The 25678-nt window shown below is 38.0% G+C and overlaps 2 protein-coding genes across 3 annotated transcripts; one reads left to right on the forward strand and one right to left on the reverse strand.

Moving 5' to 3' along the window:
• Window positions 1-2187: 2187 nt before the first annotated feature.
• Window positions 2188-14969, forward strand: mak16 (MAK16 homolog (S. cerevisiae)). The gene is made up of 10 exons (XM_042101438.1): window positions 2188-2378; window positions 2619-2668; window positions 2775-2884; window positions 2977-3041; window positions 5588-5739; window positions 5847-5901; window positions 8428-8502; window positions 8697-8804; window positions 14371-14436; window positions 14525-14969. The coding sequence occupies exons 1-10, from the start codon at window positions 2364-2366 to the stop codon at window positions 14759-14761; spliced, it is 933 nt and encodes a 310-aa protein (XP_041957372.1). The 5' UTR covers window positions 2188-2363; the 3' UTR covers window positions 14762-14969.
• Window positions 14970-15553: 584 nt separating this feature from the next.
• tti2 (TELO2 interacting protein 2) lies at window positions 15554-19011 on the reverse strand. Of its 2 annotated transcripts, none has more exons than XM_042101401.1 (7): window positions 18151-19011; window positions 17657-17843; window positions 17477-17569; window positions 17173-17357; window positions 16278-16421; window positions 15988-16144; window positions 15554-15879 (listed from the first exon to the last, which is right to left on the reverse strand). In XM_042101401.1, exons 1-7 carry the CDS (start codon window positions 18798-18800, stop codon window positions 15760-15762), a joined length of 1536 nt encoding a protein of 511 aa, XP_041957335.1. In that variant the 5' UTR covers window positions 18801-19011; the 3' UTR covers window positions 15554-15759. The 2 variants fall into 2 exon arrangements, with proteins under 2 accessions (XP_041957335.1, XP_041957336.1); XM_042101402.1 differs by having other exon boundaries at window positions 15778-15879; window positions 15976-16144.
• Window positions 19012-25678: the final 6667 nt, after the last annotated feature.

Below are 25678 nucleotides of genomic sequence, written 5' to 3' on the forward strand. Positions count from 1 at the left end.
AAAACTTAACTGACAAAGGAAAGGAAGTGTTATTGTTTCTATATAATAAGGTATGGACAGAGGGAATTATTCCAAGAGCATGGAAAGAATCTATAGTTATCCCTATTAAAAAACCTGGGAAAGATCCAAAGATTCCTAACAACTACAGGCCAATAGCACTTACATCTCAAATGGGGAAAACAATGGAAAGAATTATGAATGATAGACTTATATATATAGTTGAGTCTAAAGGATTGATACATAATTATCAGAGTGGTTTTAGAAGAGGAAGAGGTACTATGGATCCTTTAGTATTCTTGGAGGATGTAATAAGACGAGCTCAAGTAAATAACGAGTCAGTGGTAGCTGTCTTTTGTGATATTGAGAAAGCATACGACATGATGTGGAGGAAGGACTTTTGATTAAGTTAAATCATATGGGAATAAAAGGGTATTCACATGGATTAAGGAATTTTTGTCAGAAAGAACAATAATGGTGAGGATAAATGGGGTGACAAGTGAGAGCTATCAGGTAGAAAATGGTATCCCGCAAGGGAGTATTATCAGTCCTTTGTTGTTTTCTATCATGATAAATGACATTTTTAAGGAAGTGGAGAATTTTGTAGATGTAGCATTGTTTGCAGATGATGGGGCTTTATGGAAAAGAGGGAGGAATGTAGAATTTGTGGCGAATAAAATACAGCTAGCAGTTGATGTAGTGGGTAAATGGTCTATTAGATGGGGTTTTAGAATCTCAATTGATAAGACCAAAACAATGTTTTTCTCTAGAAAGAAATTGGCTAAGGAAATAAAAGTGAAGTTATCCAATAATGAGTTAGAAAGGGTTGATTTCTTTAAATACTTGGGCATATGTTAGATCAAAGATTAACATGGGCAGTGCATATTCATATGCAATGCCAAGAGCGTGGAAACACTCAAGTCAGAAGTTTTGGTTGGGTCATCAATGATAAAGTAAATTAAATGGGGTTCAATGAACTAACAATAAGTCCCACTGTACCTTTCCCAGATACTCCACCATGGGTTTCTAGGGAGGTGTCCACTGATTTGGGATTATTGGAAGAAAAACAAAATAATGACATGGACAAATACAGGGTGCAGAGCTATTTAATGGAGAGGTATAGTGAGGATATAACTATATATACAGATGCATCTAAACTAACTGATACAAGAATGGGTGTTGCTTATGTCATTCCAAAATTAAACATTAAAGTTGGAAAAAGAATCAGTGATGATTTAGCAGTTTACACAGCTGAATTGATTGCTGTGTGGCTAGCTTTGCTTTGGGTGGAGGTCAATAGGCCAAGGAAGGCAGTAATTGCTTCAGATTCCAGTTCAGCTTTGATCAGTATTAAAACATTTCAGTCAAAGTCAAGGCAGGACATTGTATATGATATACTGAAAGTTGCAAATAATCTAATAAAGTCAGGAATTGCTTTAACTCTGGTATGGGTACCAGCTCATATAGAAGTTATAGGAAATGAGTTAGCAGATAAAAGTGCTAAGCAAGCAGCTAGACATTCTAATATAGATGTTGAAGTAAACTTCAAAGTAAAAATTCAAAGTATGGTCAAAAACATAGTTAAGGGTAAATGGCAAACAGTATGGGACAGTGGGCAGACTGGAAGACAGTTCTATATTATTCAGAATAAAGTGGGAAAGAGCAGAAATACGAATAGAAGCAAGGAGGAGGAGGATGTATTTTCTAGAATGAGGTATGGACACACACGTCTAAATAAAACTTTAAAACTTTAAAAACTTTTGTTAATAATGAAGAAGCATGCTGATGGCAACTGTGAATTCTGTGGTAGTCCAGAGACTATAGAGCATGTTATTTTACACTGTAATAAATATCAGGAAGAAAGACAAAGACTAGTCTCACAATTACAAGGAGAACAGCTGAGGCTAAACTTAGAAGAAATTCTGCAAAGAAACACAGGGGAAATGTGTGTAAACTATGTAATTGGCTTCCTGAGGAATACAGGACTAATTAAAAGAATTTAGTATGATATTTTTGTTTGGTTTTGTTTGGTTTGTTTTGTTTTGGTTTGTTTGTTTTGTTTTGTTTGTTTGTTTGTTTTTATTTGTTTGCATCCTATTAGGAAATGTTAGACTCCAGTACCACACTCCAGTCCAGTTGGTGGCGGTAATGCACCATTAAAGTTAGTTGCCAACCGCCATAAAAACCGAAAGAAGAAGAAGAATCCTCCACGTTTTGGAAATGGCAGCCTCCGATGAGTTACATGTGGCTACCTCTACGTTCCTATAAAATATCAATTTAGTTAAATTACAGAAACTGGGTCTTTATACTACTGCATTTAACGAAAGGACACATCAGAACGAAACAGAAAACAAAAACGATTGAAAATGCAGCACGACGACGTAAGTAGTGAAGAGTTTGTGTATGTTTTCTTTGAAGAATCATACGCTAGCATTAGTTAGCTACTTTTCAGACCTCTGGTGAAAACATTTAATACGTTATTCTGTTTATGAAAGAAGCTTCCCGATGGCTTGTTAGGCTACATGAATGTTTTCATACTTTGAATCATCCCACCCATCAAGTAGCATAGACGTTTTTGAGCTAACGCTGTCTTTTAACTCACTCTGTTGACCTCCTCACAGGTTATATGGGACATAATTGGAAATAAACAGTTCTGTTCCTATAAAGTCAAGTAAGTATTGTGTATTGTACTGATGTATGGAATGTTTGAGAATAACTTTGTATCGGATATCGGCTACCAAGCAGTGACCTTATACTTGTATTTAATAACGTTATAGGACCAAAACTCAGAGTTTCTGTCGAAACGAATATAACATCACAGGACTTTGTAATCGGTCGTCTTGTCCACTTGCCAATAGCCAATATGCAACCATTCGAGAAGAAAAAGGTAAACGCTTTTGTTTTGTAAAAATGTTTTGTGTCGACATCTTGGGGTTTGAACAATATCTCAATAACACAGTAGTATTTCCCTTTTTTCAGGTCAGTGTTTTCTCTACATGAAGGTGATTGAGAGGGCAGCTTTTCCTGCACGTATGTGGGAGAAGGTAGGTGATATCCATTGTAAAAAATAGAGGCAGTGAAAGAGAACTTCCTTTGCAATTAGTTTTGATGCCAGTTGTTTCAGTTCCGCACAAACTTTGCTGCTCTTGCTTGACCCTTTACTTTGGTGATTTTGAACCATGGTCTGAGATAACAGAGAATATAATATGAGACTCATGGTCAAACTACGACCGTAAAAATCATCCTTCATATTAAATAACAAAAATGTGACCAAATTAAAAAGTGCTCCAGATGCAACAAATTGATTTGTTGGTTGATTGACATGGCTCAATTTAAGCCTCTATCATGTCCGTAACCAAGATTGTGTAAGAACATTAATGTTTTGTTCTGTTTAGAGTGGATAGCTTTAGGATCGCGAGGAACAGTTCATTGAATTTGATAGTGTAGGATTGCAGACAGTATCCTGACAGGAAAAAAGCAATCAAAATAATATATACATGCAGGCTTGGAATTTCACCATTCTGGGGGCAAGGCCACTTGGCCTTCAGTTGGGCATATTTGGTGGGGGGCACAAAGGCCAAAGTGAACTATACAGTAGTAGGCTATAAAAATGATCAAAGTTGTATTAAGCCTATTCACTGCAGTAGACCTGCATCACTGTATGAAACATTACAAAAACATGACATATTACATAGAACTGTAAATCATCTGATCATCTAATATTTGCAGATATCTACGCTATATTTAACATTTATTTTATATTTGGCCTGTTACGAAATCATGTATTGAACAATTTAAGCACAGCTCAGCTTTAAGAAACTCAAATAGCCTAGATGCATGCTTAGCATTTTGTGATCATTAAGGCTACTTTCACAAACTCTTAGTCAGCCGTCCTATGATTTACCAATATAGGCGATATTTGTAACATTTATTTTGTATTTGGCCCGTTATGAAATCATGTGGAACAATTTAAACACATTGTAAAACGTAAAGCCCAAATTTGGAGACATCCATGCATGTCGAAATTTACTGCAAATTCAAAACTAGATTGCTCTGGGACTGCTTTACACTTTTGTGTTCGGTAAGGTCAGGGCTCTACAGTGCGCCCATTTCACTCGCACATGCAAGTAAAAATGATGCCGTGCGAGTGCAAAAAAATATTTAGGCGCACTGGTGCGAATGACTTCTAACCATGTCAATGTTTGTCTACAAAATACACTGCAACATCGAGAAACATTACTGGTGCAAACCATAGAATCACGTCGCGAATGCAGCATAAAAACTACACCTCCCATCAACGTTAGCAGTTTTGCGTTGTGACTCGCTATAGTAGTCGCTTCTATCAAATCCAAGAGCGCGCAGAAAAAGCGGAAAGTTAGACTAGCCAGCCAAGATGGGATGAGATTCTGAGAATGCAGTGAGAGAAGGAAAGGTAACCTAACATGCCTTTTAGCCCTGTTGACGTATTGGCTGCAATATGCAAAATATAGCTGTAGCGAACCGGCACAAAAGTAGCCTCCCGTAATACTCATTTTATTCAAAGGTAGAACGCTACTGACAACTCCAGGCTTCCACGCATGCTTGTTTGTTTACACCGAATACAAGCTGAAGTGCCAAACGAAAGTAGGCCTAACGTTTGCCTACTGCCCCTACCAATGCAGATATTTCAAATAAAAACTAAAACTATAAAACATATATCCTTGATTAGCCTATGTTGGGTTTTGTGGAAGAGAAATTTGACTGTTTTAGTAGTAGTATTAGGCAGTATGCAGTCAGATAGGTCACCATGGGCATATTTGGTTTAGCTATAGATGGATTCACAAATAAATAAATTAGCCTACATTTGGCAGGATACTTGATATAGAGGCTAAATGCAAATATGGCAACATTAACAAAATGTAGGAAAATAGAACAGACTGAAAATAAAGTAGGCACTGATCTTTAAAATCCTGTTTCCTGTAGCCTAAATGCTGTCAGTCATTCTTAATATTTGCAATTTGTGCACTGGCATGTTTAACTGTTAGCTGCAGTATAATGTTAGATTATGTGTAAGTTAACTACAGAACTGACTGTGTGCCCAAATTTTTGTCTGTGCTCCTAAATGTTTTAACTTGGGCGCACAAGTGCTCCTGAAAAAAAATGTTAGTGTAGAGCCCTGAAGGTCTGCTGTTTATTCTGATATATGCCTTGTCATGTGTTAAAAGAAGGGTTTGTGAAGTATTCCACCGAGATGAATGGGTAGGGAGATCATGGGACGCAAAACCTTCAGTAGAATGTATGATTAAATTGAATTATATTATTTACTTTTCTTGCGAACTGTTCAACACAGCAATTATCGGCTAACATCGTTTAAAAGCTGAGAAAAAGCTCTTTCATGTGATACTTGTGATGTCTGTGTGATGGATAGGCTACTTCGCGAGTAGTTCAACTGAGAAGAATGGGTGAATTTGGACGCACTTTCTTTCTTGCGCTGTCACTTTCTCCACTGCGTAAAAGACTAAATTAATTTGCTCTGTGAATGCTAAGATTATTTATTTATTTATTTATTTATTTATTTATTATTACTCATTTAGTTTGTATTGTCTTGCAGGTGAAACTAAGTAAAAACTATGAGAAGGCTCTGGAACAGATTGATGAGAACCTTATCTATTGGCCACGGTTCATCAGACACAAGTGCAAACAGCGGTTCACGAAGATCACACAGTACCTCATCCGCATTCGCAAACTCACGCTTAAGCGACAGTAAGTTATTGAATAAAATTAAACAAAAACATTTGGGGTTGAAATCTTGGGCTCATTTCATTCACAGGTTCTCTTTCATAGTGATTTTTTTTCTGCCCTTTCATCAGGAGGAAATTGGTACCCTTGAGTAGGAAAGTGGAGAAGAGGGAGAAAAGGAAAGAGGTAGGTGGTAGTTGACACGGCTATATAGTGAGGAGGTCAACTGGAAGCTTGTATTTCATTTGAAGTCTTCCTGGTTCCCAAGAAAAAAAATCTCTGAGAAAATGAATGGAATTTCTATTCTAAGGTGTGAGCGAACAGAAGTAGAAAAACTAGGCAATTTGGTTTGGAGTTAAAATGTATTTATCATTCAATGTTTTGTAACAAACTGTTGTCTTGTCTCTGAAAAATTAATTTCTCCATTTCACTGATTGGGAGACTATTCGCTAGGGCTGCAGCTATTGATTCTTTTTGTAATCGATTAATCTAGCACTTTATCGATCGATTAATCTGATTTTTTTTTTTTGCATTTTTAAACAACCAAAACAAATAATGCATAACGAAAATGACATGGCTGTAAAATGATCAAGCAATTGGCACAGAGGTATTAGTCTAACTCCAACATTTGGCTCCAAAACTAAGCCCATTTATTGCAATTTACCCATTTAGTGTTTATAAGTGCCAGTGCCAACAATTAAATAATGTTCAAAATGCTGTCTGTAAAATTGCAGCCTCTTGTGCATGACTTAGTTGGGCGAACAAAGCTCTCCATACTATGTTGTGAAGTGCTGGGAGGGAGAAGAGGGAAAGCAATTTAATGTATTGTAATATTGCACAACAAGTTTCATGCTGTAATCTAGACCTGACATCAAAGTAAATATCTGTTTTATGTAGATTTCTACACCTGCAGCATTTACTATTAAGCTACTAACAAATAATTTTACCATTAGGCTACTAAAATAGCCTACCATTAGGCTACTAACAAATAATGTTACCGTTAGGCTACTAAAAAATATTTCTGGGGTGAGCCTATTTGCAATGGTAACCTAGCAACCTGTGTGTGTGTGTGTGTGTGTGTGTGCGTGTGCACGTGCACGCGTGCATTGCGTGAGGGAAGATGAGGATGCATGTGTGTATAAGAAGGGGTTCTTTTTTAGGCATAGCTAGGCTACTGTCTCTCTTGCAATTGAACATGAATAAGTTTACTACTTAAAAACATCAAAGCTAAACATTATATCACGACATCGCTACAAATACAGTATGTGATTTAAATCAGCCAACATCAATGTAGGCTATAGGCTATGTAGATAGATGATGGATAGGCTAGATAGATTGATAGCCTACTTTATTGACGCTTGGTGAAACCGCATGGAGTGGATGTTTTCGGTTCAGATGCTTGTTCTTTACTTGAAAACTTTAGACATTCTCGCCATTTATGGACATCTTGACTCCACCATCGCACCAGCTAAATTCAGAATGTAGGCCTCATCACGATTCACGCACTAGTGGTGTGCTTCCTAAACAACGGTCCGTGTGGAACAATCAGATCCCTGCACGTATAGTGCGCGTCATAGGTTAACGAGGCTTCAAGCCAGGGTTTTTGCCTCGAGTTATTTTTGTAATAGAGTTATTCGATTAACTCGATGAATCGTTTCAGCCCTACTATTCGCACCAATTGGCTGGACCGCTTTTGATTTAGGTTCGTTACTTTTAAAGCTGAAGTCGGCAAAATTTTTTTATCATATTCACTAAAACTGACACTATGCTCCAATAGAATAACATAAATCAGCCGGCTTTAGAAAAAATCCACAGCTCCCCTCAATCCGCCAGACTTGCCAACTTCAGCTTTAAGGGGGACGAATATTTAGCCAATCACTTATTTAAAATTATATATTTTTAATTAATTAACATTTCCTTTGTAGAAATTTGCTTTTACTTTGACAATAAAGAGGGGATTTTTGAAAACTATTGTAAAAAAGGCCAAATTAAATTGACAAAGATTCCATTTTTAAAGCAATAGAAGGGGAATATCCAAATGGGGTGAACTTTTTATAGGCACTGTATCTGATAGGGGTGTGACGATACACTCAGCCCATGAGACGAAACGATACAGAATATTGGGTTCACGAGATGAGAGAATATTTTAACACTATCACAGGAAAAATAGCATTTCATAGACTGACAGTCACAGAAAGCAAAACAATCCAGTTGTACTATATTGTGAAATGTTTTAACTAGTGATATTTATTTCAAGCCTAGAACTGATCCATATGCAGGACTGTCAGCCAGAGTGCAGACTGAAGACTTTAGATGGGTGACCGCGATAGTAGTCTTAAGTAGCTTTTTCGGTAGGCCCAGTAAAGGCTGGCAATGTATTCTGCTGGTTGCTGCGCAAGCAAATGTTCATCCTTTACACAGATTTCACTGGAGCAGATCTTGCACACAACTATATATTTTATATATGGCCTGATGAAGGCCTATAACTATGTTTTATATCAGAATATTTTAATGTGTCTATTTTTCAAACTCTTAATTGCAATCGTATTTTATTGGCTAAGTATGTTTACCCTCAGAAGTATTTTGGTCCTACTATTGACAGTATTGTGTAGTGTTCCCATACTGGTTGATCATACCTGATCTGTGGAATATTGTAATATCTTTTTGTATAAGTATTGCTTGGTCGGAAATATGTTTTTAATTTCTCTCTAGGAAAAAGCCCTTATTGCTGCACAACTCGACAATGCCATTGAGAAAGAACTCTTGGAAAGGCTGAAACAGGGAACGGTAAGTACATTTTTGTAATTACACACTCAATACACGCTGTTCATATTGAGGTTTTTGTTTTGTCCTGAAGGTCATGTCGGCACAATATGCTAGATTTAATTCAAGGAAAGGGTGAATGTAATGTGCATGTTTTTGTCTGAAATGCTTTCTTTGAACAATGGTGAACAATCTCTGGTATTTTTTGTTTTATTCAGTACGGAGACATTTATAACTTCCCCATCCACGCCTTTGATAAAGCTCTGGAGAAGCAGGATGAGGAGACAGAGTCAGAAGAGGAAGAGGAAGAAGAGGGTGATGATGAGGTAAGCAGGTTACTCTATACAACCACAGGTGGCACTGTGGTAACTCTATATAAAACATATTGATCTCAATGGTGCATTTTGCCCATATTCAGGGTGGAAATTAAAAAAGAGTTTCAAGACAAGTCAAATTGGTGTTTTTAAAAACAAGGGATCATGGAGAATAAAGAAAAAATTCTGCTCTGAAAATGTGAACAAAAATTATTTTTCAGACTTGTGAGGTCTGCTGCTCAGACCCTGAAGGAATTTATTTTCTGTTCATTGCTTTTTCTGAGTGTTTATACTTATCTCAATAAGGAACATAAATCAAGAGCCTATGTTGAGTACAAATATGTCTTCTGAAGGCCTAAACAGAGCCCAGCCAAAAAAAAATTGATCAACTTTGAGGGACAGCTATGACCATGCAGGATTATCCAGACCGAACGGGACTATGTTGCTATTCACCCCTTGCAGACACGTGACTAAAGTCACGTGACGGCTCCATGCTGGACGGCAAAAAGATAGGAGACGGACGGCAAATTACATTGTCATAATGATAATGATGAACTGAACACCATTACTATAACATATTTGTAGTTCAATGTATTGCTGTTTGGGATCTGATGGTCAAAGAAAGATGCCAGTGGTGTTGATGGATGAAATGGGTCATGATCGCAAATGTAAACTGTTGGTAACAGCAGGGGGAGATAACGTTAGGTCTAACCTTAGGCTACTGTAATTAACATTATGGTAAATGAACACCCATAAGTATTTTTGGACTAAAATATTGCAAACTGATTTGGTTACTTTATTTGTCTTGCTTTTATCAGTTGTAACAGTCAAAACGTTAAGAATGTCATATCAGAACATGAAATAATAGCTTAGCTGCCACACTTAGTAGCTAGCTATTCTAGCTAACGCTTATCGTAGCTTATAGTGCTAGGGCTAACGCTAATGTAACTCGTCAGTTTGTACGTTGCCCAGCGAATAAACTTACTACTTACATGTCTTAAGTTAAAGAATTGAAAGAAATAGGAAATAAAAAAACCTTGAACTAGGGATCGACCGATATGGTTTTTTCAGGGCCGATACCGATATCAATTATTACCAAAACAGGAGGCCGATAACCGATATGTAAAACCGATATGTCAGTTGTCAAAAAGGGGGGTAGGTAGTAAAGGCGATATGCTGCAAAAAATTAATTCAAAAGCATTTAATTATGCAAACTTTTCTTTCTTCTTTTGATACACAATTGTCTATCAACTTGTATCACTTGCAAGTGTAAATCCTGTGTATCATGTTAATCCAAGAGCTAAGTGAAGGCAATTATTTTCATAGACTAGGCCTACACAATGGACTATGTGCTTGTTAAGGGACCTGCCACAAAGAGGATGCTTTGCCATCATGTGTGTGAGTGCACGGGAGAGGAAGAGGTGCATGTGTGATGGCAAGTGTTACGGTTAAATAGTTTAACAAAACAGTTTTAAAATAGTTCTTAGGCTATTTAAGTATGCAATTTGTGTCCATGTGTAGACTACAAGCTACACTTTTGAGAGCCTAAAGCTCAGGACGCGATTTAGTTCAGGTCGGATTAAATTACGGCTGGCCCTGGGTGCATGTTGTCTTTTCTGACGGTCCGTTTCAAAAAGGAGTAATTACACTTTTTGACGTTCGCTATCGCATAATTTAGGACTTGTCTGTACTATGTCCACCGTGGTGTCCCGTTATTCACAATTAACGAACGAGGCGGAGGCAGAGAACTCCCGACACGCAGCACCTGAGTTTGTAGGCTAACTAGTAAACAGTAACGTGCATCAATCGGGAATTCGCTAAATGAAGGAAGTGGGTGCTTTACTTATTGATCTGGATCAAAGAGACAATAGCTTACAAAGTGGTGTTTTTGTAACATCAGTGTAGATGATTGTGATTCATTCAACTTCAGCAATGTAGGCTACCTTCCTTACCGTCGAAAAATAGCTCCGTACAGCTGAAGCCCAGTCTACAGTCTGCCTCAGTGAGAATCCTAAACTTTGTCTGTGTTCAGTCTTCGATCCTGATTGGCTGCATTCGTGCTAACTAACAAGACGGTGTAGTGGGCGGGACAATGCTCTTGACCACAGAGTAGCAAATGCAGGGAGTGAGACGCTTTACAGACAAAGTAGCACGTTTCATTCTTTATCCATTTCAATATCGGCTTATCGGTGGAAAAAATGACCGATACCAATTATTATAAAAATGCTAAATATCGGCCCTAATAATCGGCCAGGCCGGTAATTGGTCGATCCCTACCTTGAACAGTATTATCTGTTTACATTTAGATCTTGCCATACACTTTGCCTAAGTGCTTGTAGTCTGCCATCCTGTTCAGAGTCTATGGTTGCCATAGTAACTGCTGTTGAGCTTCCATCCATGCAATTGTGGTTGAAATACTCCCGAAACAAAAAAAAGAAAAAATATATATATCTATGCAAGAACATGGGATGTCGTTGTATTCCAAACAATAAGACAACAGTCGTGGAAGGGCATTACTATGGTTAAATCTCACTATAATCTCCTAGCTGTGCGATATGTCCCATTACAACCCATTGATTTGATTCGTGTTCTTGCCGTCCACTAGGCTATTTTGCTGTGGCGCGAACAAAACGTGACGTCACCTGCAAGGGGTGAATATACTATTCCGATTTATGCACCAGCATGCAAAATTTGACTCCTACATGGTTTAGTTCTTGCGCTATGGGCTTGTGAACTTTGAAAAAAAAAAAAAAGGGCGGACAAAATCGACACCCCCCTCCCCTCGTAAAATTGAATCTTGGAAAGTATTGATCTTACATAAAAGTAATTTTACAATGTGTCTTCTGGGTAACATAGGTACACCTGGTATTTTTTTTTTTTTTCAGAAATACCAGGTGTAGTGCGTTGGGCCCTGGTTGAATTGATGTGGAATGACCCTACTGTGTTGAAATGTAGGCTAAATATGTTGTCTATATTGTATACTGATAAGGGTTGAAATGATTACTCGAGTAACTCAAATAAGTCGAAAAATGACAAAATGATGGCTTGCTCAGCTCAGAGATGAATGTTTTTACATGAACGCGCACACCACTTTCAGAATGAAGTTGTTGCGATGATGGAGAGCCAAGAAACTGGACATTCTCTGCCTTTTACGGACAAAGTTTTAGGATCATTTCAAACTTAGAAAAGAAGACAAGGTGCAATGTGTAGACTGCAAATCAGAACTGACGTACCACAACAGCACGTCAGCGATGATTTAACATCTGAGCCGAAAGCATCCAGTTGTTAATATCAACTCGCCAAGCCTAGCAACACAAGGCAACATAAACATTGATGTTAGCTGATTAATGTATTAGCTAGTTAGAACGTACAGCATTTGTAGCGGCTGTAGTCTAACCTCATGAGTCGATGTGATGTAAAGTTGTGGAAACTTTATGTAGTAAACTAATTAATGTAAAATTTCAAATGAGCAAAACAGCAAAAAATCACACACACTTACTCATCTAGTCTCTCCCTCTCACACACGCTCACACACACACATACACACACTCCCGGTGTTGGGTTAAGCTACCTCACCAAATAGGCCTACCCAGACATAATTATTATAGCCCTTAACAAAAAAATAACTGCATTACTTCAAGTGTCAAAACTGCTGTTTTGGAAGAAATATTTGCCGTTCTTGTGCAGGAAATTCAGAATGTTGGAGGGCAATTCCATGGAAAATTAAGTTTTTTGTGACATCCATAACGCCAATAAAATGTGATCGTATGGTATGATGTGAATGATTACATGTAATTTGAGCATTTGCTATTTTTGGCTGAAGAATGTACATGAGAAAAAATGCACAAAAAATGAATTATCATTCACATCATACAAATGCCAAGGCATTTCACTGGCGTTATGGATGTGACAAAAAGTCCTTTTTCCGTGGAATTGCCCTGGATACGGAAAAAAAAACAGCATTGTACTGCATAGGAGCCTACTGCAGTGTTTCTCAAACTTTTCTGGCTCACGGCACCCCTAAACCTATATCTCTCCATCCACGGCACCCCTATTTTCTTTTACTTTTTACTCTCAACCTCCCTTGTGCATTATTTGTACTTCATACCACTTCATTTAACCATATGTTGGATAGACCATGACTGCACATTACTATGAAGATGAGATTTTATCTCATTTTTGTTTTATTCAAATGAACCATTCTCTTTAATTCAACTCATTTAATAGAACTTTTGAAAAATTAGTGAACAGAATATGAACAGAAATATCAGGAATAGGCCTTCAACTAAAGGTGAGACACTACAGGTGAATAGGGTAAACTTTTTGACAGTGAGATTCCATTCTCAGCCTAGACTCGCCTTTCAACTTCCGCGATTGGCTGCTGATACTAAGGAAGTGTCCATATTTGGATTGCACATCGTCATGCAGGAAAAACAGCCTTCCAACGGTACTACATGATGTTTTGAATCATGGTCGTGGTAGTGCATGAAACGTTAGAATACTAACTTTTGGTGAATTTGGGAGAAATAGTGGCGCGAGTAGACAAAATGTAATGAAAAACACCTAAATGTATAAATTGGACTTTGTCATAGTAGAGACGAGTGATGACTCCTAATAACTTGAGGAGTTCGATATGGAAGCACTTCGGGTTTTGGACTGTAGATCAAACTATGGAGAAGGACAAAGTTGTATGCAAACTGTGCAATCGTGAGTTCGTACGTAGGCGAAATTTGTTTGACATTTCTAATCGTAAACACAGCCATGTTGAAGCCTGCAGTAATGTTTTTTTTATTGATGTTATGGCAGTCCACTCTCCTTATTGTATTTGGAGAATGTTGCACTCCTGTTTGCCATTGTGCATAAAACTTCACACCAATAAATCATCAGAAATATTGCTGACTTATGCGTCTCAAGCGCCCTCTTTACGTTTGTCCTGTTAGTTGTCTGTGGACTGGCCTATATTTGGCATTGAAAATGAAAACATTTTTAAACATGGAAAATCCATTTTACAATCGATTCAATGAACACTTATGTCTCAAATCAAACTGGATTTTTTCACAAAAGTGACAGCCCTATGAATGACTATGTTCACACAAACTATAACGATATGATATCGTTGGGGATCACTTTCAGAGCAATCCCCAGATTTTGAGAACGATAAAAAGCAGCCAATCAGAACCCATCACATTTTAACCATCACATTCATTAACACAAGGAGAGACTTTTCTTATCATTGGTCAATGTGGACACTTTTATCGTTATAGTTCCTGGTGTGAACGGCCCTTAATACTGATATCGGCACAAATAATTGGTCAACCCCTACGTCAAGAGCCCTATTGTTTTGCCTGATTTCTTGTGTGTTAGAGTGGTTCTGCCAGGTATGTATGTAAACTTATGAGCACAACTTTATATCAAATGCACAGAAACTCCTGAAATTCAGTACATAGAGTTAGTTGAAGCTTTTGTGTACTATAATCTCACTTTCATGGTTGTCATGTTTTAACACTGTGAGTAACATTTTTGGTAATCTATTGTTCAACATTTTTTTTCTGAATTGTAATTACTTCCCTGTTTGCAGGATGTTGGCCAGAAAGAGTTTGTTGCAGAAGATGAGATTGAGGAAAGTGATTTGAGTGACTTTGAGGTAAAGGTATTCTTTGTTTTGAACATGTGGATCAATTAAATATTTTCTGTGGTGTTCATAGGCTAATACATTTTAACTAATGATACAGGACATGGACAACCTTAAGGGAAGCAGTGATGAGAATGATGAAGATGAGAATGATGATGATGAGGAAGAAAATGATTATAATGAATCCAGCGAGGAGGAGATGGACACAGAGGCAAAAACAAAGATCAGTTCAAAAGGAAAGGCTCCACTCAAAGGACCGTATAGGAAGAAACGAGCCTATGTGGAAATTGAATATGAGCAAGAGACTGAGCCAGCTTCAAAGAACAAAGCCACATAGATCTGTGTACACCCTCTTTTAACTGTATATTTCTGGACTGACCGTAGTGTGAACCTCGAAACCCCAGTGACCCCTCAAACTCAATGTCCTATGTCTGGATTTAACAGTGCTTTGGACTTAACAGTGAATATCAATCCATTTGGGAACTTAATTGAAGCAGAATATTTTTGCTTTAGTGAAGTAATAAATATAATTTTTATACCCCAAAGTGTGTTTTCTCAAGGCAATTGTTTTTGTGTTCCAAGGTGTCTTTGAGGTCTAACAACATATCATTTTTTCTTATGCTGTTGAGGAATACTTTTACCTGGTGGAAGGATCTTTGCACATCAAGCATTGTTGACCTCAACAAATCTGCCTAATATCGGGTGTTTTGGCACATAACAGCCTCTTTTTGACAATGCACATGTAACCTGTGCTGTTTTAACCACACGGCTCAGCCCTGCACTTGCCAAGACTTGAACCCGCAACTTGCAGCACCTCGGATTGGGACTTGAGCAGGCTAGCAAGTGAGCATCACCTACTAGCAAGTCTCTTAAGGTGGTTTACCTAATGTAAATACTGCACGGCTACATACGGGCTGGCTACCATTACTCAATTGTGGTTGCTAAACAATGCTTTTCAGAAATACATATCCAAACCACAGTGTATCAAATATTTGTGAACTACGGGTTGTTCGCCACCTATCTTAGTGGCAGGCTTGCTCATTTAAAACCCAAACTCTTCAGTTCTGTCTTGCAAGAATGACTTAAACATCTAAAAGCATAACATACAGTATATAATGTACACAAGATGTGAAGTTCTGACTTTATTTTTCAATAATAAAATGGCGTGTTACTTGATATTGGTTTGCTTTCCATCAGAACATAGCATTCATTGATTATTCAGTCTCTTAACAATCCTTAATAAAGAATAAACAGTCTACCTTAGTTCTGGCCAGCATTTCTGTGTTCTTGTGCACCTCTCACTTTAATAGATCCACTTCCCTCAAAAATGAATTACTATTCCTTAGCAGGACTTTGTTGTGTGATCAATTCATAGGAGGGTGGGTCAGTTATCATCTTTATGCACTCAAGAACTGTTTCATTAGCACAGGTGTTATCCACCTCTTCAAGGATACCCTGTGATGAAAAAAATTCAACAACGTGAAAAACAATGAGTGAGTCTTATGTTTGTTTTTTGTATAATTTGATGTAAATGTATTATAAAACTAGAACCTTTTATCCTACTTTGAGTTTGCCATGTGAGCAGCTGTCCAACATCTGGAGACAGTGAGTGGTTCTGACTAGGAGGTCCTTTCTAACATCTGGGGGTTGTGTCTCTCTGGTAACATCACACAGCAGTCTCAGCAGACTCCGTCCAAGAACAGGCATCCGGCACTCAATCCTGCCACAAAAAAAAAAAAAAATGTTGAAAATTAAGAACCAGTAAAAGCATTCAAATTTAAGCTACTTTCCCACCATGAGAGGTATTTAAAAAAGCAAAGAAGTTACATCATGAGTATTTTGGGTTAACTTACCTTGGCCAAGCAACTTGAATTGTCTTCTCCAAGACGGCCAGGATAGTTAATCTGGTCTTTTCTTCTGGGCTATCTGATATCTCCAAATAGCCAATAATGACTCTCTCTAGGCGTTTAAGATGGCGAACAATTACAATGCCCATCCTTTGAAAACAAGATAAAAATACTAAAATCTTCAATTGGAATAGCTTTGGCATAAGCAGCAGCGTCCGTACCACGTTCACGTTCAAATGCCGAGGGGTTTGAATTCGACCCCTGGTCATTTCCCAATCCTACCACATCTCCCTCTCCCACTCGCTTCCTGTCACTTCACTGTCCAAATGAAGGCAAAAGTCCAAAAATACTTAAAATCAGTTCAACTAATCTTAAAGATGTTTGCTATTACATTGCCAGGATTTAATAGGGATAGTGCTGGATGGTTATACAAAAACAAAACAGGTTTACGGTACAGAGACCATACGCAGGCATTGTTTTGCTCATTTCACACTATTGATCATTCATCATTGATCATTGATTTATTAGAGGATACATGTCCCTGTTTAAGAATGAGAACAAGGCTGGGAATCAAGGCCTGTAAGTGGGCCCTGTAAAACGTTCATCCATTTGACCAGATTTAATACCAATGTCAATTTATTTATGAAGCACATTAAAAAACAACAGCAGTTGACCAACGTGCTGTAGCTCAAACAAATAAATAAATGAGCAAAGTAAAAAATATAACAATAATATTTTTTTTTTAAAAAGCTAAAGAAGTGTGTTTGAGATGAGATATTCAGAGTAGGGGTCAGTCTGACATGAAGGCAAGTTTTAAAAATATATTCTGGTTTATGTTCACTCAAAATAATAGCAGTTTTTCATTTCAAGGAAAGATATAACATTTTAAGACTAGTCTTACCTTTCAATGAAAGGAATAAGAGTGGTAGCATAAAGAAGACGAAGAGCAATCTTGTCCTCCATCTCCATATATGTTAGGATGTGACACAGCACTTGATCATAACGATTTCTTTTCCTGGGACAAGATATATCTGCATGGGGCCTCTCCAGAACAGATAGCAAGTCTAAGAGGCAGGGCAGGACCACCTATAAGGGGTGGGGGGTGGGGGTTACAAGTGTTTATGCTTGAGCCAAATATGGGGGGGAAAGCAACATATCACCCATTTACAGGACCATTTCAGAGGAATGCTGCTGTTGTGGTTTACCTCTAAGAGCTGTGCCTCAGAAGTGTATAAATGGTTGAACAGTGCATGGTAAATGACATGTGCTCGGTTGAACTGCCGTAGGTCTGCAGCAGGCTGACAGGACAGGAGAAAAGTGGCATTGCTTGAAACACAGAAGCAAGTGTGGTATTTACAGCTGGTATTTATCATAAATAGTCTTACCACATTGAGAATAATGTGATGCAAGCAGTGAACACCAAGGACTTTGTTTTCCAAAAGGTGATCATCAGAGATCAGCAAGGATGGTGGGAAGACACTCTCTAGATAATAAACCAACCATGGCCTCTTGACCTGGACCAAGATCCAGGAGAAAACATGCTTTGTTGCCTGGTTCTGTTTCCAGTTTTCCCTGAGGTGGAGATTAAAGTGTAAAAGATAATGTGTTTTAGTCTGATTCAGTAATAGCTGCTTTTACAAAAAGTAAACATAAAACATGAAAAAGTTACAAGGGTGTTTTTTCTAGGTTCATCCATTTTTAAATCATGGTTTCATTTCACAAGTGCACCCCAAACATATTTTTCCCTCCTTAGAATTGCTCTGGCAATGTGGTTGTAACTGTGTGCATAACTGGCAGGGAGTGCTGTTGATGGAGAAAAAATGCTTACAAGTTTTAACATTATACATCGTCATAGTTTAGGCTAATCATATTTGCTTACTTTGTCAGCTCTGATTTGAGCATATCCAGGACAGTTTGGAGTACTCCTGTATGGTCATCTACAGTTTTCCCACACAGCAGGTCCAGACAACATTCATGGCCTATAGTCTGGGAAATGGAAGCCAGCAGACCCAAGGCATCCTTCTTAGAAGCTTCACTGGTCCATGGCTGGTCCTGAAGGTGAGTCACAGAAAACACGCACATAAAGGGTGCCAGTGCACGTGTGAGTGACCTATTACGAGTAATGTGATATAAAGGCGCCTCTGTATCCCCAAGTCGGAGAAGGAGGGCCTGCATCACAGCGCTGACTGCACAGGAGCGCCCTGGGATATCCCTGAAGAAACTCGGGAGTAGATTTCCACTGTCCGTATCACAAACCGGCAAAGCAGCGTAATACATCAAAGATTTCACGAAGTCTATGTATATACTTCTTAATTCAGTTTCGGGAATGGCAGGGAAAAGCCAACTAACATCTGCATTCAGAAAAAGCTGCTCAGTGGTGCCTAGTATGAAAACTCCCTGTTCCGAGGCGTTTGGCTTGAGCATATCCTGGATATGTTTAAGCACCATAGCTAGAGGACAACTATGTGAAGAATCACAACTGTCTTCCATAGAAATGTGAAGGTTTTTCAGGATCACTGACAAATCCATCTTGGTATGTTTTCCGACCCAAGAGACCAGAATTGTGGATATAAGGGCTGTTAGCCTAACAGTTACAGGGCAACATATCGACTAAACGCATTTATCACCGAAAGAATGCTCAACGACTCTGCGAAATAAGATAGGACTAGGCTATAACACATCTGATAGACTAACAAAATCGAATAGATGTGCTCTCCATCACAAACATGAGAGAGTAACTGTTAAAAGGCTCCGACATACAACAAGCTTCGGATGACATGGTTCCGGCTGTTATATCCTCTGGTAGGCTAATATTCTTTTTTTTTATTATTATTGTATATTTCAGTACAAGTACACAAACAGGCAGAAGCTGTTGACAATGATAACATAATAAGTACAAGTACTTACATAAAATACATTTCATGAACAAAATGACAACATACAAGAGGTTACTAGGATTTCAATAGCTTAAAAATGGCACATTGTAGGCCTAAATGTGTATTTATAGCCAAAGGGCATGTTGAGTGTTCAAGAGAGAGCAAGTATTGGCTAAAGTCCTTTAGAACGATACAAAAAAGAGGTTTTCTATTGATAAACTTACATTTGTGGATAAAAAACTTTGCTAGGAAAAGAAGCAGATTAATGACAAAGTCTCTGAAAATATCACTTTGGACTTTGAGGACCCCAAAATAAACATTTTTTTAAAGTTAAGTTAAAATCTTCGGAAATGTTTTTATTTACATAGTTCGAAAAATCAAGCCAGAAGATCCTTGTATAAGCACTCCCAAAAAATATGATCAATTGTTTCTGGGTAACACAAAAAGAGCATTCCTCTTTGAAATTTAGACAGACGATAGTTACAAGGGTAACATTTATGAACAATCTTGAGGGAGACCTTAACAACTTTGTTAGTAATCAAGTAATCTTTTTTTAGAGACCAAAATCTTTTCCAACCGATATTTTTGAACTTATTATTCCAAAAACTGATGCAAGGGGGAACAGACGCACAAGGCTTGAGAAGGATTGATCTGATTTTCTTGTTGGTGAATTCACTACTGACAAGGAGACAGTTCTATATAGAGGTTAGAAGAGTCTAAAGAGGGAGGAGAGCAAGAAGGGCCTTTAGGACTGGATTGAAGTAGCATTCTAACACCAGAGGGAATAGCATCAAAAATGACTGCATGGGGGGACCGGAACAGAAAACGCATCTATAAAGTCTCTATAAGACAAGAAATTACAATTTTCATCAAGAAGCTGTGACACTAAATGGATATTTTTATCAAACCAAGAATGGTAGAATAATGTTTTATTCTTATATGTAATATCCTTATTATTCCAAATAAAGTTAGTGTGTGGTGAAAAATTGTGATTGTACATAAAAGACCAACAGGATAACATCTGTTTATGAAAGTTTGGCAACTTCAAAGGGAGCTTTACAATTGCAACGTATAAGGAATACAAGACCTCCCACAGGCTTTAACAGGGAGTTAGGGATACAGTTCCAGATAGAAGTGGGGTTCTTAAGGAATGACTTAATTCACTTGACTTTAAAAGAACTGTTAAGTAGAGAGAAATCAATAAGATTGAAATGATGTGATCAGTTAACATTACACTTTTTTTAATCTAGTGAGATCTAGATTTCCACACAAAATTGACAATTAATTTGTCTAATCTCCTCCAGGGGGACATCCAAGACCATAGCAGGATATATAACACGGGATAATGCTTCAGTTTTAGACAGCAAAATCCTACCAGAGATTGAAAGGTCCCTCTGTAACCAAGAATTTAATTGTCTTTGAATATTGATTATCAGGGGGTCAAAATTTACTGACGTCCTCCTTTTTGATCTTTGCATACCGTTATGCCCAGATACTTTAGCTCTGTTTTTACAGGAATATTATATAATGTGTCATCTGTTGAAGAACCTAAGGAAAAAAGTTCACATTAATTTATATTAAGCTCATGGCCTGAGGCTTCTGAGAAGGATCTAATGCTGGTAGAGTGTGAAATAAGGTAGAGTCATCTGCCAGTTGGCTAATTAATAAGGAGTGTTCAGCAATAGAAATTTCTTCAGTATTGCAGGATTTAAGATAAGTGGCTAGAAGCTGCATCGGCAGAAGGAAAAGAAAGGGTGAGATGGGACAGCCTTGACGGATACCTCTCTCTATGTTGAATCTCTGTGTTGTACCATGTTGCAATTTGATTGAGGCATTATTGTGTTTATAAATAGTCTGAATGGAATTCATAAAATTCTGCCCAAAGCCAAAGACACTTAAGGCTCTGAAATGAAAATGGATGTTCAATGGTGTCGAAGGCTTTGTAAAAATCAAGAAAGAGTAACTGTCATCTGGCAATAAATGTGAATAATCTATTAGATCGAGAACTAGTCTAATGTTGTTGGAAATGAGTCTTCCTAGAATGAAGCCAGACTGACATTCATCTATGATACAATCCAGGACGCACTTTAGTCTTTTAGCCAGTACAGAGGCCAAGATTTTGTAATCATTTTGTAATTACTTATAGGCCGCCAGTTCTCTATATATAAACAGTCTTTTTGGGGTTTTGGGTTTTGGGTTTTGGGTTTTTTTCAATAGCCTCCGCAATATCTTTAGGCTGGATGGGAGATTCACACAATGACTTAAGTTCAGTGAGTCAAAGAAGTTATCCATATTCAACTGAGAGAATTTTGACCGATATAAGCTTTCATAAAACTCCCAGCAGACATGGGAGATTTCATTGTGGTTTGTTAAGAGAACACCATTTGAAGCTAGTTTGTTAATAGATTTGTATTGAGAGCATTGCTTTTCTAGCTTAAAAAAATAGGCAGTATTCTTTTCCCCTTCCTCAAGCCATCTACTTCTCAAGCGAATAAAGGCACCTTTTGCTTTTTGCATATACAAGTTATCTAGCTTATGTTGAAGATCCGTCAGATTAGCTTTTTGATTCTCAGTTAAGTTCTCATAAGGAATAAGATAAATTAATAATTTCCTTGATTATGTCAGCTTCAAATGATTTCCTCAAACTGGCCTTTTTGGCACCAGCCTTTCTAAAGGTTGTTTGGATTTCAAATTTGAGAAGTTCCCAGTTAGTGCTGAATTTGTTTTCTATTTGAGCTTTATTAAAGTAAAGATTAATTTTGTTGTTAATAGCCTCAACTACCTTATCTTCAAGCAGAGAGGAGTTAAGCTTCCAGTATGAACTTGAGTAACGAGAGTAATGACTAGGTTTGTTTAAACTAAGCAGGATGCATGTTATGATCAGAGAGGGGAGATGGTAAAATATCAGTTCTAGATACATATTGTGATATTGAGTATGAGATTAACCAATTTAAGAGACCCTGAATTATTGGACCAAGTGAATTGAGAGGACGTAGGATTCTTATCTCTCCAAATATTCACCCAAATCTTCTCACAAAGTTTCTCATCTGTCTGATTTTGTGTCACGCCTAGGGTAATATTCTTTCCCTATGATTCTTTCACACAAGCTTACGTTAACCTACTATGGAAGCCCATTTCCGCCAGTCAAAAAAAAAATAAAGTCAGGTCAAGTCAACTTTATTTATATAGCGCAGGAACAGGAATAGCTGATAAAAGCATAGAAGGGCAATAGTCAAAGAAAAGTTTAAAAAGTAAAGAATAATAATAAAGATCATAATAAAAATAAAACATAAAACACACAAGGTAAAATCATTTAAAAATAAAGAATAATTAATAAGCAAAAAAACCAAATGCAAAAGTAGTAAAAAAAAAGTAATAAAAGACAAGGCAGAATAATTTTCAAGGCAGATTCAGAATTTGTAACTCAGCGCAGTTAGCAGAAAGCATCTGAGAAAAGTTTGGTCTTAAGTCTAGATTTAAAACTGGCTACAGTTGGGGTCTTTTTGATGTCATCCGAAAGTTGGTTCCAGAGCTGAGCCGCATAGCAGCTATTATTCCACTGCTTGGTTGAATTTCCCATTGTCCTACGTAATTTAGAACGACCATTAACCATATGTTATCTGCACACCTATGAAGTAGATCCATTTTTTGGCCGTATCACACTTGTATATTAATTCGCCAAACTCGTTGTGAAGTTTAAATGAACTGTCACGTTGCATCCGAGCTGTAAAATGCAGACGTTCAGAACATTGCAACATTGTAGCATATGACGGAGGTGGCTTTTAGCTAGATGGATGACAGCAGGCTAAGTAAAATAGCGATGTTTCAAAGCTAAAGTTCATCAGAATCTTGGGATACGCCCGCTTGACAACGGGAGAGATAGAACTAACGACTGGCCTTTGGCCGTAGCAACCATCCATTTAGAACTAGTAACGGCAGTTTGTCCTGTGAGTTGAGAAATTAGTTGATATGTGTCGGAAGAAATTAGTTCTACAAACAAGACAGTTTTAGCGATTAAAACGTTTAAATTGTAACAGGAAATGAACATAACGCAAGTGGCAACAGTGGAATAAGCGGGATAATGGACTCCACGGTGGTCTGTTCACAGAAGTTAATGCACTACGAGGTTTAAACGGCCCTCCGCTTCGCATCGGGGCCGTTTTACAACCTCGACCGTGCAACTTCTGTGAACAGACCACCGTGTCGTCCATTATCCCTTACAAAGCTGCTTCACCATGTTTAGTTCTAACAGTAGGTTTTACTAACAGGTTTTTCACCTGGGACCTTCACCTGGGACGAGAAGTTATGTACTGAAGCATGTCTGATAGGTATTTAGGTACTGCTCCATTAACTGATTTATAAACAAGTAGTGCTTTAATGTCAATTCTGTGACTTAATGGAAGCCAGTGCAGGGACTTAAGAATTGGAGTAATGGTCAGTTCTTTTAGTTTTTGTTAGAAACCTAGCTGCTGCATTTTGTATCACCTGAAGCTGTTTAATAGTCTTTTTAGTAAGGCCTGTGAACATTGCATTGATCAACCCTGCTGGAGGTAAATGCATGAATGAGTTTTTCTAAATCATGTTTTGACATCAGCCCTCTAGGCAATATTTTTGAGGTGGTAAAAGCTGATTTAGTTATCGCTTTCATGTCGATCGATTTCCCCTGGGGATCAATAAAGTATCTATCTATCTATATCTATCTATCTATATATATATGTGGCTGTTGAAATTTAGATCACTCAATTAATACACCAAGATTTTTAACAGTATCCTTTGCCTTTAACCCTTTTGTGTTAAGTTGAGTGGCAACCCTAAATCTTACCTCCTTTTTACCAAATAATTACTTCAGTTTTTTCTTTGTTCAGCTGAAGAAAATTTTGAGACATCCAGGTGTTGATTTGTTCTATACAGTGACACATAGATTCAAGGGGGGCATACTCGTTTGGTGACAGAGCTAAGTAAATTTGTGTGTCATCTGCATAGCTATGATATGAAATCAAATTATTTTGAATGAAGTGGGAGTATGTAGAGGTTGAATGATAGTGGCCCCAAGATCGACCCCTGGGGAACATAGGGCGGTTGGTGTTCAGGTACAGTTTCCGATGGCAACAAAGAAGGTCCTTTCTTGTAGATATGATTTTAGCCAGTTGATAACTATACCTGTAAATCCAACCCAATGTTCTAGTCTGTGTAGTAAAATATTGTGATCAACAGTGTCAAATGCTGCACTAAGGTCCAGTAGCACTATGTTCAAACACTGGCTAGGCTCTACATTTGCTTTCAGATAAACAAAACGATTATGTTTGTATGACATGACACAACCGACTTTGTTGCTGTGCAGATATTGATATGCCTCGGAGGCTTTTAGGTTGTCCATTGCTTTTCCATCTATTGCCATTGCACGAAGTAGGAGCACATCTTGCTAGGCTGGGCTATGTCGTCATGTTATCCTCCCAGTTCTGCACTGAATTTGGGTGGGGGAGAGTAACGCCAGTCAAAGTAGTAGAACCGTGTTCCCAAGCTAGCATCGAAATCGCTGTGATTACACCGGCAGATGCTGCGCAAACCACTTCCGGCGGAAATTAAGTGCATTTGTGTAGGGTTATGGCGCCACCCGGGGTTTTGGCGCGTTAACTTGTGTATAGAGCTAGACAGTAAATTTGTCTCTTTCACCTCACTGTTGTTGAAAAATCACAGATTTGATTGTAGTTTAGATAGATAGATAGATAGATACTTTATTGATCCCCAGGGGAAATTCAAGGTCTGCTGGTAGAACTGGTTTCTGCAAGTTCAATATGGTTTCTGCAAGTTCAATATGGATCATAGGCCAAAGTTTAACAAACGAGTGAGTGCTTATGTCCTTTTGAAAGTGGATTTTGAGGGGTACAGCTTCATAGATCTCCATTCATTCTGCACTCCCCTGCGAGCGCCCCTACATGGGAACCAGAAACTGCAACCAGTTCAACCGGAAGTTTTCCGGGAGTGATAGATAGATAGATAGATAGATAGATAGATAGATAGATAGATAGATACTTTATTGATCCCCAGGGGGAAATTCAAGGCCCAAGGGGAAATTCAAGTTCTCCCCTTATTAGACATTCTCCAGTAGCCATAGATATTAGAAAGCTAGATACCGCATTGTCTGCCAAGTTCAATTAGGTGGCATACGTAAACGTGGCCACCATATTGCTGGGGGTAAACACCTTACTGTCTATGGGCAACATTTGTCGGCAATCAGAGACACCTGTCTGATTTCCAATCAGAGACACCTGTTTCTCCATTGGCCTCCAGTGATTGTTGCCCCCACAAAGATGGCGGCGCTATTTACGTACGTTCTCTGGAGCCCAATGCGGTATCTAGCTTTATGATGTCTATGCTGTTAGAGATCCACTACGGCTATGCTCTATGGCTATGCTAGGTGAACGATTTCCTTATTCAAGTTCGTTTACCATCAAATTGGATTTTAGAGGTTATATTAATTTTCCTCAAAGGTGCCATGTGTAATGTCCGCCAAAAAATCAATTCATACTC

The sequence above is a fragment of the Alosa sapidissima genome, chromosome 8, assembly GCF_018492685.1.
Source record: "Alosa sapidissima isolate fAloSap1 chromosome 8, fAloSap1.pri, whole genome shotgun sequence".
NCBI lineage: Eukaryota > Metazoa > Chordata > Actinopteri > Clupeiformes > Clupeidae > Alosa > Alosa sapidissima.

What these genes read in the sequence shown, in the direction of transcription:
- mak16 (XM_042101438.1), top strand. An exon ending in AACCATTCGAGAAGAAAAAG is followed by an intron (nt 2,885 to 2,976) that starts GTAAACGCTTTT and finishes CCCTTTTTTCAG; the next exon opens with GTCAGTGTTTTCTCTACATG. An exon ending in AAAGGCTGAAACAGGGAACG is followed by an intron (nt 8,503 to 8,696) that starts GTAAGTACATTT and finishes TGTTTTATTCAG; the next exon opens with TACGGAGACATTTATAACTT.
- tti2 (XM_042101401.1), bottom strand. Translation starts at nt 18,800, where the DNA reads ATGGATTTGTCAGTGATCCTGAAAAACCTTCACATTTCTATGGAAGAC. An exon ending in CTCAAATCAGAGCTGACAAA is followed by an intron (nt 17,844 to 18,150) that starts GTAAGCAAATAT and finishes TCTCCACCTCAG; the next exon opens with GGAAAACTGGAAACAGAACC. An exon ending in ATCACATTATTCTCAATGTG is followed by an intron (nt 17,570 to 17,656) that starts GTAAGACTATTT and finishes CTGTCCTGTCAG; the next exon opens with CCTGCTGCAGACCTACGGCA.